The following is a 23623-nucleotide window of genomic DNA, read 5'->3' on the forward strand; positions in this document are numbered from 1 at the left end:
ATTGCACACTGGATTCTTGCAGCCACTGCAGTCAGACGATGTCGGCTCATGACTTGGTTCGCTTCCACATGGAATTTTGTTCACTTTCGGAATAGGGAACGAGTTTCTTTGTCATCAGGTTGCAAGCGGTGTGTTTGAAGAGAAGAAATATTTCTTACCGTACTAGGCTGGACCTGGGTTTGCTGTCTGGTGGTTTGATTGCACATGAAGGCTGAGTACGATGGCATCTACAATTCGACAAAATTGCAGCATTTTGTATTCAAAACATTTCTACATGTTAGGTCTTCATGTCTTCATTTGTTACTGCTTACTATGAAGCTCACAATGATTCATAATGGTTTGAATGAACATCATTCACCCCTTGCGTTGGAAAAGGGGGTGAGCCAGAATGAATCATCACAGTTGCACGAGCGACCAACCTGCATTATCGGGGGTATAGGTGATCACGGGCTACGATTGTGCAATTTCATATCGTTTCTATTCCTGCACTTCAAAAGTGGTCAGAGAAAACTCTTACCAGCTTTTGTCTATAGACCAAGCTTGATAGCAGGCAGGTTTACACACTGCACTGGGCGAGATTCAAGTCCAAACTTGTGACCATGTCCCCACATGCAGGCACCAAGCCAACAGCCCAGCTGACAAGTGGCTTCCTCACTTCACCTCACCCAATCAACACCAAAGTACCCGGCAGTAAAACACGTCGCAAACTCGCTACTTTTTCTTCCCAGGAAAGCAGTGTCATTCATCTTACCCTGCAATCCTTCTCAGTTCCAAACACCACCATGACAACAAAATCCACCACCACCCCTACCGCCCTCCAAATCCCCGAAATCCTCTCCCAAGTATTCCTCCACCTCCCCCCTCTCGACCTCATCACAAGCACCACCCGCGTCTCCCGCCTCTGGCACTCCCTCCTCGAAACCGACCCCCTCCTCCAGCGCCACCTCTTCTTCCTCCCCGACCCCGCCTGGACCACCTACCCGTCCTTCATCCCCTCACCACGAAAAATCAACCCCTTATTCAAGACTGTCTTTTCCCTGTTCTTTCACCCCGCCTTTCTGGGTGAGATGGGTGTCTTTTACGCCGCTCGGGCTTCACAGCCTCATTCGAATGGCAACCCACAAGAGGGAAGGCTGGCGCATTGGAGTGACGAAAAGAGAGAGAGGATGCTGAGAAAGGGTGCGAGCTGGAGGAGGATGGGCTGCTGGAGGGGGGTGCACACCAGGATGGGGTTTATGGAGAGGGAACCGTCCGAGGGGGTGGTCACTGTGCGGGAACAGGCTTATTGTTTTGTGAAAAGGGACGAGGGGGGCGGGTATGGGCATGTCTTGACGATGGGGGACTTTTACGACTGGATTATTGCGGCGTTGGGCACCGTTTCAAAGACGTTGAAGACGAGTGGGCATAATGAGGATCTCAACATGATGGTGTGGGTTATCATCTGGGGGCAGAAGCTGGGCGGTGGAAGTTACGAGAAGGGTGTGGAGGCGTTTTCTCACTGCCGAAGGGTTATCTTGAGAAATGGTGACAAGATCTCGGAGGATGAGCAGGATGAGATGACAAAAGATGGTGCCGCAAACCGAGCGGAGAGGGAGGGACGTGATGCGGAGCATCTACATCAAGAGCGCCAAGGTTTAGCTACGATGATGGACTGTTATGTTGGGCTGGAATGGCGATTCCGGATGCTTTACATGCCACGACCAGACGCAGTGGAAAGCAGAGACAGTCGGGTGGATATCCGAAAGTTTATGAGCGCTGATGGACGTGATGGCTTCCGGACGGTGAACGCACTCGTTCCAGGCCCGGGTCGTTATCACTCCGCATGGGTTGGAGAACCCTCAATTGGCCATCTATTGGTGGGCTAACCGTTCAGATACTGGGGGGAAATAGCATACAAGTCCAGAGAGATTGGGACATGGATGGGATGAATGATATTGGATGATAACTATATTTGAAGGTTTTTCGAATGGCTAGTAGACGCAGTCGACAAATGTGTGGAGGGTGGGCTAGATTCCAGCCATACGTCCATCCCTTTCACCGGTCCGCACTCACTAGTTGTGCCAAATAGCATAATCAGTGCCGAAAGCAAACGCATCAACGCGATCAGGCCCCCAGGAAGCAACAGCCGGCTTGCTGACTAGAGTCCCACCGAGGCTCCTCCACGGTCTCCAAGCGGTGCCGTCCCAGTATCTATGCCACAACGCGCTGTCAGTTCCAATGACATAGACATCAAGCCTGTTGGCCTGGTCCGAAGCCACAACAGGCGTAGACTCCAACACACCACCCAAGCTCTCCCAGCCTGCCCATCTCCGCCCATCCCACCACTTGTGAATCAAGTCCCTCTTCGCACCAACAGTAAAGACATCGATCCTGTTCGGCCCCCAAGACACCGCCACAGGGTCGGAATGCAGAGTCCCGCCGAGATTCTCCCATCCGCTGTTCCATCTGCTCCCATCCCACCACTTATGCTGGAGAGAAGAGTCCTGAGCCGAGACGGCAAACAGGTCAAGACGGTTGGCAGACCAAGCAGTCGTTGAGGTGGAACCCTTCATGCGACCGCCCATCGACTCCCAGCTTCCCCATGCGCGCCCGTTCCACCATCTATACCAGATGGCCGAATCCTTGCCTTTGGCAAACACATCCAGACGGTTGGGACCCCAGGCCACGACGGACGGGTCACCCTCGATCTGGCCTCCGAGATCCTCGAAGCAACCCTAGCTGCGGCCATCCCACCACTTGTGGCTTTTATCACAGCGTAAGCATGTGTTCAAAAAGGGGGAAAATAAAAAGCACTCACACGAGTGAACTGTTGACCCCAACAGAGAAGAGATCGAGCCTGTTGGGACCCCACGCAGCGGTGATAGGGGAAGAGGTGAGCTGTCCACCAAGGGACTCCCAGTTATTCCACGAGTGGCCGTCCAACCAACGGTGTCACATGGCGCTATCGAGCCCGATGACAAAGAGGTCGAGACGGTTGGGTCCCCAGGCGACGACAGAGGGAGCATAGGGGGCAAAAGTTCCACCAAGGGACTCCAAACGGCCAGGGACCGTGAGACGGGGAGAGAGATTGCCGGGGTGGGCAGAAACGAAGGAGAGGCTTGCGCCCAGGAGGAGAGCGGTGGCGGAGACCATCTTCGGGAAGCTTGAGGCTGGAACTGTAGCTTACTCGAGCCGGTGTGGATGGAAGGAAAGCCCCTTGGATGAGCTGTCGGAGGGGATTTCATAGATGGCAAAACATCGCGAGACTCGCCCTGACGGTGGTTTTGGTGAATGTTGTCGTCTCAATGCGGACGCAATGTTCAAGACCCTGCAGCAAGGTGCAAGCTGAACTGAGTATTTGAGGAACGTTGATTAGCCCTGCATGGCGGTGAAATCCCCGAATTCTTAAAGTTGGGGTCTTTCATGACGAAGTTGTGCTGGCATGCTGACCCTATATTGTCTCTGTCGAACAAATTGGCCTTGGGGGAAATTCACTCATAGAGCGGCGGTCGAATACAATCATCACACAAGCCTTGGGAAAGCGAGACAGAGCTCTGTCAGCCACACATACCTTACCCATTCATATATTGGAAGCACAATCTTGAGTCACCTGCCTATGGTTATGAAATTGCTACTTGCCATACTCATGACTCGTGTCGACACCATGATGCGGCGATTCATCGGGTGCTACAATAGCACGAGTATTCCAGCAGGATGATCAGTATAACAAGATGGAGTCATGATTATTCAATCATGTAAAGGTTGGTGGAGCTGGGCGGAGTTGACAATGGCTGCGGACAAAGAGGAGAAAAAGACTGCAGCGCGACATTCAGGGGTGATCCTGGCATCCCCAGGTCACACACCTTTGGCTGTTTCTAGCACCATCACCAACCGAGGCAGCATTGGATCGCTGATCAAGCCACTAAACCGTTGCAATCTTACAACCCCGCAGATCTTGTCTCAGAGCAGGAAGACGCGCCAAGTGTCGCCAAGAAACCTTTTCCAGTTGAAGATGGCCCAACAAACTTCGTCTTGTTATGAGCGTCATCATCCAGCCAAACCGAACACGACATGCGAGTTCATCAGGGACAATGCAGCTTGCTAAAATTTTGGGTGAGGGAAGCCATTGGACAAGGTGAGAAAACGGATCCTATTTACCCCAGAAAGCTTGGATCTAATGCTACGAGATTGGCAAAACGCCGCTGATCACCCCCCTGTTCAGGCATAACTTCGCAGCATCTCAATGAGGAGAGCATCACCGACCAGGGCAGTACCAAGCCCCTGGGAAGCGCACATGTCACGATGTTGCATGTGCTTTCTTGCGGACACAAAATCTTCGGCAACCCCTCAGACGGGAGACTGCAGACAGCAGCATCCTCTCCTCGGCTTCCCCCTCTCACCACCCTCCCCGCTCTGACATGTTTCTCCAACGTGTCCTGGCCCTCGGGGCTGCATGTGCAAGCCTCAGCCTCGTTCGCGCCGTTGACCTCACGGGCTACGAGTACGTAGTAGTTGGTTCCGGCGCAGGAGGTGGCCCTCTAGCTGCGCGTCTTGCCCTTGCCGGTCACAAAACACTCTTGATCGAGGCCGGCGACGATCAGGGACAGAGCATCAACTACACCGTACCAGCATACCATGCCCGAGTATCCGAAGACCCCAAGCTTGCTTGGAACTTCTTCGTCCGTCACTATGCCGACGACGAACGCCAGGCAAGAGACTGGAAGACCAGCTACGACACACCAGATGGCACCATCTACTCTGGCCTCAACCCTCCTAAAGGGTCCAAGATGAAGGGTGTTCTCTACCCCAGGACCGGATCACTTGGCGGGTGCACTTCGCACAATGCCATGGTGGCCGTGTATCCTCACGAGTCAGATTTTAACTACATCAGCACCCTTACGGGGGATAGCTCATGGCGGCCCGACAATATGCGCAAGTACTTTGCCCGGATGGAGAGGAAGCAGTATATCAACGGTCTTTACAAGGGACATGGAAGAGATGGTTGGTTCACCACCGAGGTTGCCCCCCTGACCATTCCCCTCAAAGATCCTCAACTGCTGGCCACCCTGACCGGCGGTGCTTCTGCCCTCGGAAGCCTCAGCAACCAGATCTTGAACGTCGGCACTCTTCTCGCAGGCGACCTCAATGCGGACAGCAGTCTCCGTGATAAACAGCCTGCCTACTACCAGATCCCCATCAGCACCGACAAGGGAACCCGTCTCGGAACCCGCGAGTTTGTCGTCTCCGTCCGGGACGCCAAGAACCCTGACGGCAGCAAGAAATACCCTCTCGATGTACGCCTCAACTGCCATGTCACCAAGGTCATCTTCGACAAGAAGTCTTCCCCTCCCAGGGCCATTGGTGTGGAGTTCCTCGACGGCGCCTACCTCTACCGTGCCAGCCCTCTGTCCACTGGAGCCAAGGGAACCCCCGGGTCTGCCCGCGCCTCGAGAGAGGTCATTCTCGCCGGCGGCACCTACAACTCGCCCCAGCTTCTCAAGCTCTCTGGCATTGGCCCCAAGGACGAGCTCAAATCTTTCAACATCCCCGTCCTCGTCAATCTTCCTGGTGTCGGCACCAACCTCCAGGACCACTACGAGACGGCGGTGACAGCCCGCGCTCCCCGTTCCTACAACGCCCTCAAGGACTGCACCTTCCTCTTCAACACCACCAACGACCCCTGCCTCGACAAATGGCAGCGTCCTATCCTCGGTGACCGCGGCACCTACGCCTCCAACGGCTTCGCGGCCGCCATGCTCTCCAAGTCCACCACCACCCCGGACGGCTCCTTCGACACGTTTGTCTTTGGCGGCCCGGTCAACTTCCACGGATACTACCCGGGCTACAGCTACGCCGCCGTTGCCGAGTCCGACCTCTGGACCTGGGCCGTCCTCAAGGCTCACCCCCGCAACACGGCCGGTTTTGTGCGCCTTCGGTCCGCCGACCCGTTGGACGTGCCCGAGATTAACTACAACTACTTCGACACCGGCAGTGGAGACTGGAGGGCGGATATTCAGACTATTGTTGAGGGTATTGAGCTCGCGCGGGAGGCGCTGCGCAAGCAGCCTGTCCGGACGAACGAGATTCTCCCTGGTGCGGGGACGAATACGAGAGAGGAGCTGGAAGCTTACATCAAGGATACCAGCTGGGGTCATCACGCCAGCTCGACCTGCCCTATTGGTCCAGACGGTGACCCGATGGCCGTGCTGGACAGCAAGTTCCGGGTCAGAGGCGTGAAGGGGTTGAGGGTGGTCGATGCTAGTGTGTATCCCAGGATTCCGGGAACATTCACTGCTGTGTCGACCATGATGGTGGCCGAAAAGGCTGCGGATGACATTCTGGCCGAGGCCAACTGAGTAGGTGGTTTTGAACTTGGGCGGTTCGATGTTAATGTATGTATCGTAATAATGTATTTAAAAGCATGACGTAAATAAACTTGAATAGGGACATTGTTGAGGAGTTACTAAGCTCCCGAAGAGCTGCTCTGGTTGAGAATTGCTCAGGTGAAAAAAGTTGTGTACCTAGTCTCTTGTGTCAGTACAACTTTCAACACGAGCTTTTGAGCTCGAGCATGGCAAGGATGCCCACGAATTCTTGGCAAAGCATATTTATCCACTCTTCCATATCCAGCAAGACTTCCTTTTCGGGACCGGGGAAAAAGATCATTGGCTGTCGGTGATATTGGTGCTGACGTAGGTAGACAAGTGCGATTACTCACCACCACTTCAAGATTCGCCGCTGAGCCGGAATTCGAGATATCATCAGCCCACTCAACCTACATGTAAGCACCACTATGCAACCTCGTGTCTTCCAGAATTCTCGTACTGATGCTTAGCGTGCTCTCGTGATGGCCGTGCCTTAGCGGTCCTGCGAAACACCGCCTCGTAGCAACGTTACTACTCCACGAACTTCCGAAATCGATCATCGTGATACTGAGACTATTGATAATATCAGGAATGTTGAGAAACGTATGAGGATGGTGGCGGACCGCTATAAGAAGTTGAAGGCATAGCGTGAAGGCATCGCCAGGTATAAAAAGGATGCTTCCAGCTGTGTCAAGAGTTCCCTTCTCTCTATCAGCACGCAACAATTCAACATTGGATTCAATACCTACTCAACTGACATTCAATATCCCCAAGCTTCATAGCTCAACATTAAAACATCCAAGATGAAGTCCTTCGCCGCCATCATTCTCACCGCCCTGCTCGGCTCTGCCGTCGCTGCTCCCCTTGAGCCCCGTGTCGATGCTCAGGAGTTTGACGTCTCCGAGTTTACCGCCGGCTGCATCCCCCACGGAACTCTCTGCACGTATGCTTTCCATTCCCACCTCCTTCACGATCTCTTCTAACCTCTCTCCACAGCATTCGCTTCAAGGTAGCCACCAACCAGATGCCCTACGCCACCGAATGCGGCTTCTCTGGCACGCCGCTCGGCTCCAGCTCTCTTCCCGACACCGGCTTCGCCACATGTACCGACCCGAGCATCATCTGGTCGTTCCGTCGCGTCCAGACTGCTGATGCAACCGGGCCTGCTCCCTTTTACGAGCTTGCTCTGTCCAACGCGGGTCAGAACATTGCTGCGGCCAAGTTCTGGCCTGCGTCGGCTTTTCCCATCTTGCAGTCGGGCGCATCGTTTTATCAGCAGTATAATGGCGAGCAGAGGTTTGTCATTCATCAATGAGGGATTGCTGTTGGGGGTCATGGTAACCCGCTGGTATAGATGATCGTGTGGCTAGGAGGAAGATGATGGAAGCACATTACCGCATAGACAAGTGGGGGAAGCAAGGCAGGGGATAGAGGCGAATAAAGTGACGGGGTTTCATCTTGTTTGTCTGTGATAGTCCCAGCCTAAGCGCATAAATGTCGCCCATTGAAAGTCCTATTCTGAAAAACATGAACACGGGAAAGGGCACCTTACCGCCTTTACGTATGCATGGTCCTCTGCCCAGCAGCCTAAGAGTCCACTCTTTGGTTCACACTATGAAAGACGCATTGCATCGCCTCACTTTTTCTTTGGTGAGCCTCATTGAAAGGTAGGTAGGTTTCTCAGTCATCGATCATTGCATCTGCCATCTCTTGAACACTAATACTTCACTTAATTGTATGTAATTTTTGTTGGAAACCAGATAGATAGTAGGAGGGGCCTAGAGGTACCTACCTCCTAGGTACCTATCTGCACACCGGAACAAGGGAAGCCCATTCCCAGTCTCAATCTATCATTGTGGCTCATCACGGCTGCAAAAACAGCCCGAAATACGGCCCAACACAGGAAGGCCAACTGCAGTCGGGCGGGATGTGAACGAACCAATCACCTACGACAAGCACATGAAGCGTTTGTTAAATATGTTCCGCTGTCTTTCCGGGTCGGCTGGGCACCTTGCTGGCACAGTCTCTATATGGCCAAAAAAAACCTCTTGGTATGCATTGAGGCCTGCAATTGCGCACTATGCAATTCATAGCAGATTGCTGATCCATCACCTTCAGTCTTACAAATACCCAATTTCATCTCTCTCTCGCTCTCTCTTTCTCCTCTTCTCTCCTTTTCTCTCTTTTCCCTCTCCAACACTCGTTGCCAACCTACCGAAGGTAGTCAGCTTTTCTTTTCCAGTGTCATCTTTCTCGGCCTATTTGCCCGGCCTGCCTCTGTCTCTTGGGCTTTACAGGCCTCTCTCATCGTTACGCAATGGTGGCTTTCGAGAGTGAGGTCCTGAGCAAGCTATGCTCCCAGGATCAGCTCGAACTGCTTGACGCCATCGATCAGCTTCGCTTACAGGGGATCAATAACTATATTTCCCTTCCTCAAATCATCGTGTGTGGAGATCAATCTTCAGGCAAAAGCTCCGTGCTACAGGCCATCTCGGGGGTGTCGTTCCCAGTCAATGGAAACCTCTGCACTCGCTTTCCTACCGAGTTAGTTTTGCGCCGGACACCCCACGTAAGCGCCAAAATATCTATCGTCCCAAGCGACTCTCGGACCGAATCTGAACAGGCTTCGCTGCGTGGATTCCAGGAACAGCTAGACGACTTTGCGGGTCTCCCCAAGCTGATCGACGAGGCTAAGCTTGCGATGGGCATTTCAACACATGGTAAAGCCTTCGCCAAAGACATCCTCAGGGTTGAAATCACAGGTCCTGACCGTCCGCACCTCACCATCGTTGATCTGCCCGGTCTCATTCACTCTCCGACAAGACAGCAGTCGGCCTCCGATGTTGAGCTTATCCAAGAAGTTGTGCAGGGCTATATGAAAGAGCCCAGGTGCATCATCTTGGCTGTCGTCTCTGCCAAGAATGACTTTGCCAACCAGGTGGTCCTCAAGCTGGCGCGTGCCGTGGACAGCATTGGTAGTCGGACATTGGGGGTCATCACAAAGCCCGATGACTTGACCCCAGGATCTGACCGTGAAGCTCTTTATCTATCTCTCGCAAGAAACCAGCAATTCGAGTTTCGCCTTGGCTGGCACGTACTGAAGAATATGGATTCTGAGAAAGGCACTTCAACTCTGGGTGAGCGTGATGCAAACGAAGCAGAGTTCTTCCGCAAAGGTTCCTGGACCGGGTTGCTTTTTTCTCATCTCGGCATTTCCAACTTGAGGACTCGTCTAAGCAAGGTTCTTCTGGGACAGATTGCAGCTGAACTCCCGAGCTTGCTGAGCGAGATTGACGAAAAGTTCAAAGCCTGTCAACTTCAGCTCCAAACGCTCGGCCAACCCAGAGATTCGCCTGACAAACAAAGACGGTACCTCCTTCACCTAAGCCAGGCGTTCCAGGCTTTAGTTACGGCTTCAACGAGCGGCAGTTATAACGACGAGTTCTTCGAGGACGCAATGACAGCGGTTGGATATAAACAGCGCATCCGAGCTGTCATCCAGAACCTCAATGAAGCGTTCGCCGAGGAGTTGGCAAAGGCGGGGCATTTTCGGGCCATTGGGGATTTTGAGTCAACATCAAACCTCGGGGCTTCGCTCAAACCACAGCAGGTGACGAGGGATGAATTTTTGAACCACATTGAGGAGGTGATTCGGAGGACCCGTGGACGGGAGCTGCTGGGCACGTTCAACCCACTAGTTATTGTGACGCTTTTTCATGAGCAATCTCAGCACTGGGAACAGATTGCTCGCCAGCATGTCGAGAAGATGTGGCGAGCTGCTGGTCGCTTTCTGGAGTTGGTCATCGATCACATTGCAGACCGCTCAACCTCTCGTGGGTTGAAGAACGAGATCTCTGGGCCTGCCATGCAAAGAATCAGGAGGGAGGTAGCCGACAAGACCGCCGAGCTGGTTGCTCCGCATCAAAAGGGTCATCCCATCACATACAACCATTATTTCACCGAAACGCTCCAGAAGGTCCGGCGCGAGAGGGACTCCAAGAGGACAGAGAGAATTCTCCGTAACTTCTTCCAGATTTCTGACACAAATGATTTAACCAACGTGCGGATTGGGCATCCTGGCTCCAGCCATGTTGCTGCGTGGGATATTCCAAAATTGGTTACGTCCCTTGCCGACACCAACGAGCCAGATATGTGCCGCTTTGCAGCCAACGAAGCTTTGGACTGCCTGAACGCCTACTATAAGGTGAGAGCTTCCACTCTCCCTCTCTCCCCTATATTTGCCTCAAGTACAGTTTTTAACGGTCGACGTCATCACTCTTTTAGGTTGCCTTGAAACGTTTCGTTGATAATGTTGCTGTTGAGGTCATTGAGACAAAGCTCATCTCTGTTTTGCACGACATTCTTTCCCCACTCGGCGTGTATGAGATGTCAGCCACGCTGATTTCTCGCATCGCGGGAGAGTCCGAAGAGAATCGCGCCGAACGTGAACAGCTTACCAAACAGCTTGATGTCCTGCGAAACGGTCTTGAGACTTGCAAGAGGTTCGCGGGGTTTCGAGCCAGTGGTGGTAAGCTTGATGTCTCCTGTTTGTATTCGAGTGCACCGTGTGCTTTGTTTCTGACTCGCTTCTCAGACTCAGTTTTTGTGTCTATCAAGACAGCTGGCAATTCCCCTATGACTGGCGACTTCGATAGCGACAAGGAATCTCTAGTGAAGATAGAAGAAACCGATGCACAGCGAGAACAGGAAACATCTTCTGTTTAGGTCACCACCCATCTTGCTAGAAGAGCCAGAACCGGGACCGGAAGTAGAGCCTGAGCCGGAGCCGGAGTCGGAGCTATTTTATTAGAGTCACAGTGCTGGGCGTCGAATATCACGCAGGTGGAGGACAAACTGGAGCTCCTAGTGATGTGAATGGTGACTCGGGAAGTGCTCTCAAAACTATGGGAGTTTTGGCATTTTTCTAATGGGATCCTATGCATCTGCCATGGCTCATCCAATCCAAGCCGATAGAGTGTCTAGGTCGAGACATGGAATCCGCGCTGCTAAATGTTAAAGTGTTTACTTGTGGCGAAAACTACCTACCCGCACTCTTCAAGGCTGTTCTGAAAAGCCATATTACCCAGGGTAAATGGAAGCCATTTTACAGTTCCCAGAGGTAAATGATGCTGCTCATACGTAGGAAGCGTGGACCTGTTTACTCCATACATATCATCAATGATGCTTCAAGCCCCAATGAATCCTACCCTGAAACGCCGGGCACGATTGGCTGGAGTATGTATGCTCTATTGGCCTGGATACCTTCCTCTTCAAGACTTGGTTTCGACTGGTTCTGTTACATGTACCGGGTACCAGGTCATTTTCTTGATATGATACTCTCACGATTTTCATGTTGACTTTCCAGAAGCAACGCGTATCAAGCTGAGAAATGCGCGCTAACAGAGTTGGCCAGCTAGGCAACAAGCAGCCCCCACCCAACAACCAACCATTACTAACCATGATATGTCAAGCCTCACAAAACAACACTTCACTTGCTCGAACAAGGCTCTTCCAGCTTGTCGAGTAGCTCATCATGAGTTTCATTGCTGCCCGCACTCGGGCTCAAAGAAAGCAGCTCGCCGGCAGCACAAGCGGCACAGAAATCCATCTCGCTGATGAGACAGAAACACCAGCCCCACCACTGCCATCCCAACCCGCAGCAAAGCCCAACATCACAGCCCTCCCCACCAAACCACCAATCAGCCTGACGCGTTTACCACGCGACGACCACAACCTCCTCCTCAAAAAGCAACACTTTCTCCAAAAATACGCGATCACCGTCCCCAGAACCCTCCAGCGGAATGTGCCCCACGCCGTCTCAGCAACACTCGTCTTTGCCCAGCAAGAGGCTGGCACAGCCGTGTGTATTCACCCCTCGGGCCTCCTACTAACATGTGCACACTGCGTAGCGGGGGACGAGACTGAGTTGGATCTGGAAAAGGTTCACTGGCTTCTCTTCGCGTCTGGCAGGGCTGTGTCTGCCAAGTGTCTGGCGTGGGATTCGCAGAGGGACCTTGCGCTGTTGCAGGTCACCGCGGCTTCAGCAGCAGCGCCTGGGGATCTCCCAGAAGGCGTTTCTTTCCCATCAGTGACACTAGCAGATGGGGCACCCCAGCTCGGGGCAGGCTTGGTCTGTATTGGCCACCCTGGCAGTGAAGACCTCGAAGCCAGTGAGGCGGGAGTATTGACGGGGTATGATGTGCTGCATCTTAGCAGCGGGTCATTCTGCGGGTATGCCGAGGGACAGGATGTGCAGGACAACTCTGAGATTGGGGCGCTGCAGCATGATTGTTGGACGTATTGGGGCCACAGCGGCGCTCCGTTGTTGGACGCCAGGACGGGGAAGCTTGTTGGGATGCACTCTTCTTGGGATGATGAGACTGGTATGAGGAGGGGGGTTGCGCTGGAGGCGATTAAGATGTTTTTGAAGGCACGTGTTTGAAGACGGTTGTCCGTGATAGATCATGTCGTTTATATCATCCATAGTTCCTGCGAGCTTTCCCCCCCCTCGTCAAGGTTCATGTTGTGGTCCCAAAGAAAGTTGTCCGGGAATACCACATCCAAGCTATCAAGATGCGAAATTTCCAGGGATGCTGCTTGCAGGTCAAATTCAGTGTTAAGCAAGTCGAGGTTGTCCTCAGTTGGCGCTGTCGTTGTTCTTTCATGCCTCGTTGTCCCTTCCGAGAAACGACTAGTCTGGTCTGCAGTTGAATCATCGATGCTGAACAGATCACTATCGCGATCGTAGTGAAGAAGAGATGTTGGCTCCTCTATGTAGAAAGGTGCGTTGTTGTCCTGAATCAGCGGCGTACTGCCAGATTGGACCATAATGTTGTCTGATGTGTTTGGAACGACGCCTGCATAGTCCGGTACGTTTGACCATAGAACACTTGACTCAATCGTGGCGGTGGTAAAAGGATCGAGTGAGTGATAATTCTGAACGGCTTCTATGTAGTTAGGAGTGGTGAAAGAAGCCTCAGGCGCAGTCTGTCGATCCTGCTGCGTGGTTGTGTCGGCCGTCAGGTCCATCAAGGCCGGAGTGCTGTATTCCTGTGTATCCGTACTGCTTGGTGGTGCCCACGCAAGGTCAGGCTCAGAGCCAGTTTGAAGAAGCTGTGGGTTCTCCTGTAAGGGCGAAGGCACAGCCGTGCGCTGGGCGTGTGCTCTTGAAGCCCAACGGTCATAGATTCTGGCGACGAATGTTTGAAGGAGTTGTCTTTGTTGCATCAACCCCGGATGAAATCCGAGACTCTCTCCTGTCTCTCGAATAATGTCTGAACCTCGCTGGTTGAAAAATTCCAGAAACGAGCTGAGGTCCTCTGATATCGTGCTGTCCACGTAGGGCGAACTGGGCTTCGGTGTTTCTGGAAAAACAATGTCCCAGATTGTATACCACTGGCTCTCAAGGGAGAGCTTTGGGTTTGCTCTACTTTCCCTGAGCGCCTTCTGCTGTAGCTCAGATAGCCACTTGGCCTGAAAGATAACCTTGTCGCATGGTTGATCCTGTTTACAGTGTAGGTCCAATTCCCCAGCATTTTCAAACTCCGCGCCACACCGAACACAGTAGCTTCTGCAATGGCTTCTCCTCAAATGTTGTTTGACGTCCCGAATTCTTTTTAGCTTGTACCGAAAACATTCTTTCCAGTGACTGGAATCCTCTTTCCAGAAAGGACACGCCAGCAAACGTCTCGGTGAATCTGCATCTGATGGTGTTGGCTTGGGGCGAGGACCGCATCTACGCCGCTCTTCGGGGTTTTCATCGCCGGAATCATCGTCGAGCTCTGAGTGCAGCCGTTTTCTTGATGACCCTGTTGCGCCACTTCGTTGCTTCTGGCTTTCATCTCGTTTGTCTGGCTCCGCACCTGCATTAGACCCTGACTCACTTGCAGAGTTTTGGTATTTTCTTTTCCACCCTTCATAACCCCGCTCAAGAGCGGCCAAAATTACACTATTGGTGTTTGTCTCCAACAGCTGAGTCCACATCTGAGGGGTTGGAAGGATATCCCCGGGATCGTAGGTCTCAAGCGGATCCGAATCATCTTCCCACTCCGAGTTTCCTATGTCCTCGTGGTCGGTCAACGGAGTCGTTGTCGAGCTGCCTCTTGATTTTGGCGAAGGGAACCCACTCGACGAAGGATAAGATGGAGTGCGTGGGCTAAACGTCTTATGCGTGGCTGTCGAAGCTGATGGGGAGACATTTTCAGAAGCTGAGGTTGATTCAGGTGACTCGCTCATATACTGGGCTAGAGCTGGTGTACCGTGTGATTTTGATGGGATTTGCGAGTTGAATTTCGAGTCATAGGGTTCGGGCTCCCTACAACCTTTTACCCAGCATTTTTCAACTGGACAGTGCACACAGAGCACGTGCTGACACGATACTTCCATGCAAACCAATTCTACAGTCGGTACCATCATACCAAAGCCACAGCGGCACTACTGCGTGTCAGCGGTGTTCCTGTTAACCTCAAACAATTCAGACGTCTCGATTGTCACCAAGCCTAGCTCAGATATTGCCAACTACTCACACAAGCCCAAAACTCCTCCATGTTCTCGGTAAGCATCTTGTCGATGAGGTACCTATGTCGCCTTACAACTTTCTCAAGTCAGCGTGAGATGTTGTCTAAATCGTCGTTCCCTTGTTTTGGCGGATTATAGATATTGGAAATTCTGATTTTAAATAGCAAGCCTGGTGGTATACCGTATGACCATGAAAGTTGCTGGTGTCGTCACTAAAGATTTATCACAGTTCAGAGTCCTAATTTTGTTGGCTTTTGCCATCGCTCAACTTCAGCTGGCGCGACCTGCATGAGTAGTAACAGGTCAAGAGCACAGTTGTGCTCTTCGTTAGCAGATCGGATGAACCAATCATTTTTGGTATTTGATACAGCTCTTATGGGATGTGCATTTCCATGTTCCTAACTGGATACACGAAAAGTCTACCCCCGCAATGGAGGAAAACAAAGTCTTGGGTCTATGAACAGTGGAACGATGGTACTACTTGCAGGTCTGGCTCATTGAGGGAGGGAGGTCAATTCAGGGGTATACTCAGGGGCTAGACCCACTGTTTATCATCTCCTCGTCCTTGCCTCAATGGGTGAAAGGACCCAAGACCGAGTCGTTGGGCATGCGCTGACATGTAGCAAGGGTGAAATCCAATATTTCTTTAGATAAACCAAACTATCCTCAATTTGTCCATGTTGGGAAACCGTCCATGATGATGGCGGAATTCCGCAACCCTAACCCGAATGCAAAGACTTTGTTTGGAAAGGTGGGGTACACGCGTCATTCAGTGATGGATTTGTCAGTGACCCAATAGGACCGCTTCGCATCCCTTGACATCGACCTATATAACATGATCCATCCTGGTCAAGAACACATAGCCCACACTGTCACACCACCTGTACTCACGTATATCAGCATCTGATTTCCAGATTTCTTCTTCTCGAGCCTGTTCCCCCTAACAGCTTAATCGCAACCATGGCATCCGCTATCCCCACGACAATGAAAGCGCACATCTACACCAACACCTCACCAACATTAGAGGCCAACCTCTCCATCTCAACATCAGTCCCAACTCCGACTGTATCTGGACCCAATGAACTGCTGATTCAGGTCTTGTCAGCATCCATCAACCCAGCCGACCACAAAGTCCCAGAGCTGCCCGGCCCTGTCCGACGGCTAGTCATCAAGACGCCTGCCACCCCTGGCATGGACTTTTGTGGCCGTGTGGTTCAAGCTGGGACAAAAGTTGACTCAATCGCACTGGGAGATATAGTATACGGTCGCTTGGGACCTAAACAGCATGGATCTCTCGGAGAGTATATCATCGCGCCAGCCAACGCTGTTGCCGTCTTTCCCAAGGAGGGTGTGACAGTCGACGAGGCGGCTGCCATTGGAGTGGCAGGACTGACTGCCTACCGTATGTCCCGCTTTTTCCATTTAATATTACCATCTCACTAACAACTATCTTGTAGAGGCAATCCAGCCCAATGTCAAAAAGGGCGACAAGATTTTCATCAACGGTAGCTCGGGTGGTGTCGGCTGCTTTGCCGTGCAAATCGCCAAGGTTTTGGGCTGTCACGTCACCACCTCATGCTCACCGGCCAAGGCCGAGCTCGTCAAATCGCTGGGTGCCGACGAGATCATCGACTACACCACCACAGACGTCTGCGAGTACTTGCGTGCCAAAGGAAAGGTATTCGCGCAGGTTCTGGACAACGTGGGCACGCCCGACAACCTGTACAAAGCGTCCGATAACTTCCTCATTGCAGGCGGGAAGTTTGTACAGGTTGGGAGCCCGTTGTCGTTCGGCGCGCTTCGATCCGCGGCCTCCAGGGCGCTGCTGCCGTCTTTCTTGGGAGGGGGCAAGAGCAAGTACGAAGTTTACACCATTCGGGATTCTGCAGAGGACCTGAAGGTGCTGGGGCAGTGGATCAAGGAGAAGAAGATTAAGGTTGTGATTGAACAGACGTATGAATTTGAGGATGTGCCGAAAGCCTTTGCCAAGTTGAGGACGGGAAAGAGCGCGGGGAAGCTGGTGATCCACGTTGGAAAGTGAGCTTATTTATGTCTCTGGCGCGATCATCGGGGTGGCTCTGGCCGTCGTTTGCGTTGTTTGTTTTAATTACGGGGTAAATATACGAAGCGATGGTCTTCTTCATCAACGCAAGACGGATTTCCCTCGCTTATTCTATTTCATCATAGTGGACTCTACCCTACTCCAGACACAAGATACCTACAGTTCCTCGCTAGTACAGTACAACAGTGTTACAAGAGGTAACCAGCGCAGATCGACAGAGTGTGACAACGCTTAGTAAACTATCTGCGTCAGCTGAAGCCTTCAATTTACACTCGGCAAATGGACTTGCCCCAAACACGCAAGCCTAGCCGAAGTGGAGCTTATTCATCCCATAGCCTCACCTGCACTACTGAAGTTATTTTGCTCTTGAAAGCTGTCCTTGGAATGACAGTCACCGCTCTTCTTCATGGGAGCGAAGTCAGCAAAGCACACCGAAGGGCGTGGCAAGTGGTATTCGCCTACTTGCCTATTTATGCCAAAGTCGCCTCTGGTCAGATATCATCGTAACACAACTACACAGGCCTTGTCCTCGGTCTCCGAGGGTGAAGAGCATCGGAACGTGCTTCGGTCGGTTAGTTACCCTTATCATGACCCAACTTTACCGAGTCTATTGGTTACAACATGGATGTATGATTTCACTAGGGTCTCCTTTTCATGGAAGCTTTTCCGCGGCCCGGGGATGTGACAAAACTTCTCTGTGGAGAGGGAAGTCGTTTTGAGGGGCCACACAATGAAGAAAGACTAAAGAATGTGAGGAAGGCAGCCTGGGAAACTGCATAAATACCACCTTCTTTACACTCCCCCTTCCTAGACTGTCTACTCCTCTTCATCCAATACAGTACTCACCAGACATAACACGACAATCACTAATCTTCAGAATGCTCGCGCAAAATCTCCTCCTGCTCATCGCAGCCAACCTCGTGGCATCCATTCCCGCCCTCGATAACTCCCCCAAGCCCATCAATCTCGAGGCAACCGAGCTGCAGCGTCGGTCCGCCTGCGCAGTTGCCGGCGTGGTCAACGGCCAGTGTGGCCGCTACTACCGCGGCACCGGCTGCAATGACATGATCAATGCCATTGACCCCGGCGTACGCCCCAGTCTTTTCTCGCCCTCCTGTCCATCAAACATTCGGAAGCTGATATCGTTGAAAACAGAGATGCAGCGGCACCTGCTACTCCTCGGGCGATGCCATTGCCAGCATCAAAGCGTCTGGTGACGGCACCTACGGCACAAACTGCCAGGTCTTTTACGACTCCAACTGCCAGAACCCCATCGGCCAGACTGGAAACACCATCACTGGGGGAGGAAAGTGTTATACGCCGTCTGACGGCCGCACCGGTCATAGCATGCTTTGCTGGTACCGCTGCTGAATGGAGTTGGGAGACTGTATACCAGTGGCATTTGCTTTTTTTCTTTCGGAGGGAGCCACATAGGTATGCGACAGGAGGGAGTGGAAGTGGTAAGAGGGGCGGTTGGAGATGATACACGAGCAAAACAGGTGACAGAAAAGACCGGAATGCGAAGAGATGGGTCCCACAGTGATTCGGCTTTGAAGTAGCCCGATACCTACCTACCTACCTACCTACCTACCTACCTACCTAGGTAACTATGGGGTTGGGGTTATCAAATAAAGAAAATACATTCGTTTTGCGGCAGTTCCTACACTTTGGAATCTGTCATGTCCAAGCGGTGATGCATGTGCCTCTTCTCTGCGGCCACATGGCTCTTTGAAGCCTGCAATTTCTCTCGAAAAAGAATTAAATCTGACCAACTAGACGAGTGTGTAGGTAGCCATGTTCATAACTCAAATAGAAGTCCAGGGTTCTTGTCTCTATACAATCGGTCCTTATCATTTCCCTCGAAAGTATAGTCCGTCGTTCACGAAAGATGGTGGATATTCGTATTATGTGCAGGGCCCTAATGTGAGTCCGACTCCCCCAGACCAGGACGGTTAAATTATGGACTTGGCCGAAAGTCAAAAACATGCCCATACTATGAGAATGTGGCAGCACTTGTATTGATGTTCTGAGTGCCAAAGAGCGTCGTCGTCAAATGTGGATACATTTTGTCCCCTCCTAGTGGATGGAGGCAGTTGCGTCACTGTGGACCTAGCGCATCATACCCCTGTGCACACTCACCCACTCCAAGGGAAACAGCTCGATGAGAAAGCATTCAATTGACACCGTGAAAGCCTGACCAGAGACAAGAAAAGAACAGCTGAGAGGAGATACAGAATCCACATGCCATGTCCTGTCGTAACCCATGCCCGTGACATTAAAAAAAAAGCCAAATGAAAACCGCCTGGAAAGTTATTCAGTGTGGTATGGACGGGAGCTGAATGTTCGACCCCGCCTTTGAACCATTTTTCCCACTTTTGATGCCCAATTACCGACATCCGCCTCAATATCGCCTCATCGAACCACCGCCCTCCACGTAGTCGCTTATTGCTCCTTGCCCTTCCCCTTAGCCTTGTAGAGATAGCTATTTGTTACCGATTAGCAATTGCCCCTGCCGCTCGCCTCATTCTCTCGGAGAAAACATCTACTCACTTGGTGAAGGCACCCTCGACAGCCCCAACAGCACCGATCAGACCCAGCCCGAGACCGACATCCTTCCAGCTCAGTCTACCGCGCTCATACGAGTTCCAAGCCTTGAAGCCCAACCACCCGCTCAACCCAATAACGGCAATCAGATTCGCCACAGCCAACGCGCCCGCGGGACCATCGCCCATATTCTCGAACCGCTTCGTCAACCAGGTGTCCGCCTTCTTTGCCTTGCTCTTGGCCTTCTTCTTAGCGAGGTCAGCTTCGGCGCGAAGGGCTTCGGCCTTGGCTCGGGCCTTCTTCTCAGCCTCCTCCCGCTCGATCCGGGCAGCCTGCGTGTCGGTCTTGACTTCTTGCTCGGCGAAATCGGAGGGGACGGTGCGGACAGAGGGGGTGTCAACGTCGATAAGGGAAGAGGTGGAGGTGGAGTCATCGACTACGACTTGGGGTGGTTGAGGGGCAGCAGCCTGAAATGGTTGTTAGCATCAGAGGCAAGGTAACTACGTAGACAAAGAAAAGCTGTGACGGGAACATACCTCCTCAGGAGTCTGCTTGGGGCCTTTGGATGCGACTTCAGCGTACGACACTGCGACGACGTTAGCAAATGTTTTTGTTTGCGATTAGGCTGTCGACGACGTAGACGAAGCAAGCATACTTGTGTTGGCTGTTTGTGAAGTTGTGATGGATGGGAGAAATGGGTGTTGCAGCAGTAATACAGTACAAAGAGAAGTGGTGAGTTGCAGTGTCAAGTGACAAACGAGTAGAAAAAGAAAACGGTCGTGGCTCGTGATGATGATATTTATCGTGGGTCGGAGAGACTGGTGATGTTTTTGGCAAAAAGCAGGTGATGTAGTGGGAGGGAGGGGAAGGTGACCTCAGAACCTGGCAAGGCCCAGCTTGATTGCTTCTGCCCAGTTGCCGGCCATGAACGGAAGCGGGCGCTCGGGTGGGAGCTGGGGGTTGAGAGACCGCCAAGCCCCTTCCTGGCCACGATGACGTCTGCGGCTCCGCTTCTTCTCTCGAGGGCCAAGGCAGCCCACCAATCGAACAGCCGCGAAGCTGCTGGAGCTTGGGCCTGTTCAGCGCCGTTTCTGATGCCGTTTGTTTTGTCGTGCATCGCCATACCCCTGGACAGCTCAGGCATCCAAGATGTCACGTTTTAGGGCCTGCGAGATCCCGAGGATCAGTCGAGATCTCGGCGGGTCCAGAGCCAGGCATGGGAACGTTTGTCAGCGACAGCCCTCACCCTCCTATCTCCCACGTCCACTCCAGCCCTAGTGTAGGTTTTCAAGACCGCTTTTGAAGTATTGATGCCTTTAAATGGTACATAATGTACCTTATACACAAAGCAGCAGGATGATAACATACAATCCAACCCAGTTGGTCGGGTTTTGTTCCGTTAGCACCACGCTAAATACCTTTCTCTAACCCAACCCAACGAACCGGCCCCTTAAAATTAGAACTCTAATCGAGAATGTCTATTGTTGTCGTGATGTTGTACAGGCCGGCCTACCAACACCCGGCTATTGCTTGTTGTTGGCATCGGTAGCATCCACCGCCTCCTTGGGCACAGGTGATGGCACCGCGTTCTTGTCTTCAACCTTCTTCTCTTCGACCTTTTGTTCAACCTTCTTCTCGGCCTGCTCCTTCTTCTCCTCCCCGGCTTCCTTCTTCTTCTTGGCCTGGATATCCCCGACCAACTTCTGGACCTCCCGATCTTTCTCAGCTTGCTCAGCCGACTTCGCGTCAGACTCGGGAGCCTTGGTCGCAACCTCGATGCCCTCGGGGGCCACAACAGTCTCGTCATCGTCGTCGTCATTCAGCTCGGATCCATAGATCTCGGGGTACTGTCTAAAGCAAGTTTGCATGCCCCTGTTTCCATTTGTCAGCATCACGGAGAAGTGGTGGCACGGTAAAACCTACTGGAATTTGTCAATGCACTCAATGCCTTTAGGCTCCTCTTTGCTGTAGACGAAGCAGCTGAAGGCCGCCTTGAACTCCTCACCGCAGGGACCGTGGGCCATGCCGCCCAGGCAAGGGCAGTCCCAGTTGATCTCTCCGGTCTCGGGGTTGAAAGCACCCTGCTGGGAGGCTTCTTGCTCGAGGGCCTCGGGGGAGCCAGGCTCAAGTTCTGTGGCAGCCGTCACTGGGGACTCGGTTGTTGGCTTAGACTCCTCCTCGTTGGCGACCTGCTCAATCTCGGCTGCTACCGCGGCCTTGGTAGCTTGTGGTGGGGGTGGGGGAGGGGCATGGCGACGCTTCTCCTCGATGAGGGCGTCGATGGTGGGGAGATCGGCCTCAGAGAACTCGGCGGGGGCGGTTTGTGGTTGAGCTGTGCCGGGCCAGAATGATTAGCACCGCATGATGGAGCAGCAAGGCATGAGAGACCAAGGCAGTAACTTACGGACTTGATCAGCAAAGATTGGGCTGGTGTTGTAGTAGTATAGCGCAGCACCGGCAAGACCCCATCGCACCACTGTTCCCTTCCATGTGCCAGTCTTCTTGGTGGAGGCCGATGTCGAGGCGAACCGGCGGGTGGGAGCGGTTACTAAGCTGGATGTCGTCGTCGGCGCTGGCCGAATTGCGCGCAAGGCGCAGCGCGCGGAGCGATACATTTTGGCTGCAGACTGGATTGGAAAGTGGTGGGTGGTAGTGAAGAAAGCAGTACAAGACAAGAATTCAACAACACTGTGCTCCGGCCGAGTCCGGTGATCAACAAACGGCTGCCGCAGAAGATGGGATGGATCCCAAAATTTTGGTGATGGCCTCCAAGGCCCGTCCGGCACAGCGCAGGGAATTTACCGGATGCACTATGATTGGCCAATGGAGGGGAAGAACCCCACAAATTCAGTCAGCTTCGGCACGGACATTTCTTGACTGCACTGACATGATTGATGACACCTGCCAGGAACAGAGCTACCTATTTATTTTGACATGTGCTATCTCGGAGTTTTTGCTGCTAGTACACTAAATACAGAAGAAAACACTCTTCATAGTACCTATAGCTGCCTTTGTCAACATTCCACCACTCTTTAATCTCCTCGCTTACTCGGCGGCACATGGCGACCCATCCAGCTGGTTCTCCTCGGCGAGCCAGTCCTCATTCTGATACTTGCGGTTCTTCTTCTTTTGTTTTCCCTTTTGCTTGACCGGCGCCGCAACTGGCTCGGCTGGTTTCTCACACTTAGCGGTGATATCTTCAGTGTTTTCTTCAGTAGCCCTGTCAGCAGCCCTGTCAGCAGCCCTCTGGGCAAGCTTCTCGATAGCCTTCTCGGTACTTTTCTCGAAAGACTTCTTGTCACACTTCTTCGCGGCAGGCTTCTCGGCAGGCTGGACAAGGTTGCTGTCGGCATTCTTGGAAGCAGCCTGATGGGTTTCTGTCTGTCTTGGGACATTCGCTGTCCGCATGCGAGGCTTCATCATTTCCCCCCTGGCACCGCGCTGTCCAGCATGATATACCCGCGCCTCTTGCCCATCCACTGCAGCATCGCCTCTGAACCTCCGCGGCTTCTCGTTACCCGACAGAGCGGACGACACAAAGGAATGGTACACGGGAGCCATGCCCTTGCCCTTGCCCTTGCCCTGCTCCTTCCCTTGCATGCGATCTTCCTGTTCCTCGTCCCAATTGATAGTTTCCCAGCTGTCATCGATCGGGGCAGAGTCGTACAAGAGGGCGTTCTTGACTCGGCGGAACTTCCTGGAAGCGTAGAGGCTGAAGGCAGCGATGCCATTCTCTATGCAGGCCGCTTTGATGTTGTCACGCGTCCTAGGCATCGACACTTCTACCAAGTCATCGTCGTCCCAGTGGTCATCCCCTGGTGGGGTGACGGGGCTGCCGAGATCTACCGGGTGCATCATTTCTCTTTCGGCCTCGGCGATGATCGATTCGTTGCGTGGCTGCTTCCTCGTCAGTCATATTTGACTCGACGGCTGTTCCTGGAGGGGTTGGAATGCATACCTGCAACCTTGGTCTGGATGGTTTGGTTCGTCCGCTTGCGTAAGCGTCCCCGATTTCCTGGATGTTGATCTTGCCGCTCATGTGTGCCCCAGCCCCTGTGTCGGTATTTGGTTGTATGGTGCTTGTCAAGGTGAGCGTGGACAGATGCCTAAACGACAAAAAGAAAAAAGCCAAAGAGAAAATTCCAAAGTGCCTTGG

General features: G+C 52.7%; 12 protein-coding genes across 12 annotated transcripts; 7 read left to right on the plus strand and 5 right to left on the minus strand.

Moving 5' to 3' along the window:
• Positions 1 to 599: 599 nt before the first annotated feature.
• QC761_301045 (uncharacterized protein) lies at positions 600 to 2043 on the plus strand (the record flags this gene model as incomplete). Its single annotated transcript, XM_062877258.1, has 2 exons — positions 600 to 642; positions 769 to 2043. The coding sequence occupies 2 exons, from the start codon at positions 600 to 602 to the stop codon at positions 1863 to 1865; spliced, it is 1140 nt and encodes a 379-aa protein (XP_062732993.1). The 3' UTR covers positions 1866 to 2043.
• Positions 2044 to 2051: 8 nt separating this feature from the next.
• On the minus strand, positions 2052 to 3704 carry QC761_301050 (uncharacterized protein; the record flags this gene model as incomplete). The annotated part of the gene is given in 3 exon segments (XM_062877259.1): positions 2052 to 2702; positions 2714 to 2742; positions 2798 to 3704. The coding sequence occupies 3 exon segments, from the start codon at positions 3222 to 3224 to the stop codon at positions 2052 to 2054; spliced, it is 1107 nt and encodes a 368-aa protein (XP_062732994.1). The 5' UTR covers positions 3225 to 3704.
• On the plus strand, positions 2732 to 6335 carry QC761_301060 (uncharacterized protein; the record flags this gene model as incomplete). The annotated part of the gene is made up of 2 exons (XM_062877260.1): positions 2732 to 4092; positions 4246 to 6335. Exons 1-2 carry the CDS (start codon positions 4017 to 4019, stop codon positions 6333 to 6335), a joined length of 2166 nt encoding a protein of 721 aa, XP_062732995.1. The 5' UTR covers positions 2732 to 4016.
• A 444-nt stretch (positions 6336 to 6779) lies between these two features.
• Positions 6780 to 7708, plus strand: QC761_301070 (uncharacterized protein). The gene is made up of 2 exons (XM_062877261.1): positions 6780 to 7287; positions 7341 to 7708. The coding sequence occupies exons 1-2, from the start codon at positions 7148 to 7150 to the stop codon at positions 7657 to 7659; spliced, it is 459 nt and encodes a 152-aa protein (XP_062732996.1). The 5' UTR covers positions 6780 to 7147; the 3' UTR covers positions 7660 to 7708.
• Positions 7709 to 8159: 451 nt separating this feature from the next.
• Positions 8160 to 11143, plus strand: QC761_301080 (uncharacterized protein). The gene is made up of 4 exons (XM_062877262.1): positions 8160 to 8395; positions 8463 to 10548; positions 10629 to 10872; positions 10939 to 11143. Exons 2-4 carry the CDS (start codon positions 8662 to 8664, stop codon positions 11067 to 11069), a joined length of 2262 nt encoding a protein of 753 aa, XP_062732997.1. The 5' UTR covers positions 8160 to 8395; positions 8463 to 8661; the 3' UTR covers positions 11070 to 11143.
• Positions 11144 to 11526: 383 nt separating this feature from the next.
• Positions 11527 to 15058, minus strand: QC761_301100 (uncharacterized protein). Its single transcript, XM_062877264.1, has 2 exons — positions 14870 to 15058; positions 11527 to 14777 (listed from the first exon to the last, which is right to left on the minus strand). The coding sequence occupies exons 1-2, from the start codon at positions 14903 to 14905 to the stop codon at positions 12816 to 12818; spliced, it is 1998 nt and encodes a 665-aa protein (XP_062732998.1). The 5' UTR covers positions 14906 to 15058; the 3' UTR covers positions 11527 to 12815.
• QC761_301090 (uncharacterized protein) lies at positions 11878 to 12786 on the plus strand (the record flags this gene model as incomplete). The annotated part of the gene is made up of 1 exon (XM_062877263.1): positions 11878 to 12786. One exon carries the CDS (start codon positions 11878 to 11880, stop codon positions 12784 to 12786), a length of 909 nt encoding a protein of 302 aa, XP_062732999.1.
• A 504-nt stretch (positions 15059 to 15562) lies between the features above and the next one.
• Positions 15563 to 16902, plus strand: QC761_301110 (uncharacterized protein; the record flags this gene model as incomplete). Its single annotated transcript, XM_062877265.1, has 2 exons — positions 15563 to 16263; positions 16319 to 16902. The coding sequence occupies exons 1-2, from the start codon at positions 15822 to 15824 to the stop codon at positions 16900 to 16902; spliced, it is 1026 nt and encodes a 341-aa protein (XP_062733000.1). The 5' UTR covers positions 15563 to 15821.
• An 899-nt stretch (positions 16903 to 17801) lies between these two features.
• QC761_301120 (uncharacterized protein) lies at positions 17802 to 18538 on the plus strand (the record flags this gene model as incomplete). Its single annotated transcript, XM_062877266.1, has 2 exons — positions 17802 to 18011; positions 18079 to 18538. 2 exons carry the CDS (start codon positions 17802 to 17804, stop codon positions 18292 to 18294), a joined length of 426 nt encoding a protein of 141 aa, XP_062733001.1. The 3' UTR covers positions 18295 to 18538.
• A 545-nt stretch (positions 18539 to 19083) lies between these two features.
• On the minus strand, positions 19084 to 20611 carry QC761_301130 (uncharacterized protein; the record flags this gene model as incomplete). The annotated part of the gene is made up of 5 exons (XM_062877267.1): positions 19084 to 19405; positions 19474 to 19934; positions 20004 to 20053; positions 20123 to 20285; positions 20342 to 20611. The coding sequence occupies 5 exons, from the start codon at positions 20609 to 20611 to the stop codon at positions 19366 to 19368; spliced, it is 984 nt and encodes a 327-aa protein (XP_062733002.1). The 3' UTR covers positions 19084 to 19365.
• Positions 20612 to 20751: 140 nt separating this feature from the next.
• Positions 20752 to 22267, minus strand: MIA40 (Oxidoreductase). Its single transcript, XM_062877268.1, has 3 exons — positions 21872 to 22267; positions 21391 to 21799; positions 20752 to 21339 (listed from the first exon to the last, which is right to left on the minus strand). Exons 1-3 carry the CDS (start codon positions 22080 to 22082, stop codon positions 20991 to 20993), a joined length of 969 nt encoding a protein of 322 aa, XP_062733003.1. The 5' UTR covers positions 22083 to 22267; the 3' UTR covers positions 20752 to 20990.
• Positions 22268 to 22370: 103 nt separating this feature from the next.
• QC761_301150 (uncharacterized protein) lies at positions 22371 to 23506 on the minus strand (the record flags this gene model as incomplete). The annotated part of the gene is made up of 2 exons (XM_062877269.1): positions 22371 to 23364; positions 23426 to 23506. The coding sequence occupies 2 exons, from the start codon at positions 23504 to 23506 to the stop codon at positions 22513 to 22515; spliced, it is 933 nt and encodes a 310-aa protein (XP_062733004.1). The 3' UTR covers positions 22371 to 22512.
• Between the last annotated feature and the right edge of the window lie 117 nt (positions 23507 to 23623).

This window comes from Podospora bellae-mahoneyi, chromosome 3, assembly GCF_035222275.1.
Source record: "Podospora bellae-mahoneyi strain CBS 112042 chromosome 3, whole genome shotgun sequence".
Lineage (NCBI taxonomy): Eukaryota > Fungi > Ascomycota > Sordariomycetes > Sordariales > Podosporaceae > Podospora > Podospora bellae-mahoneyi.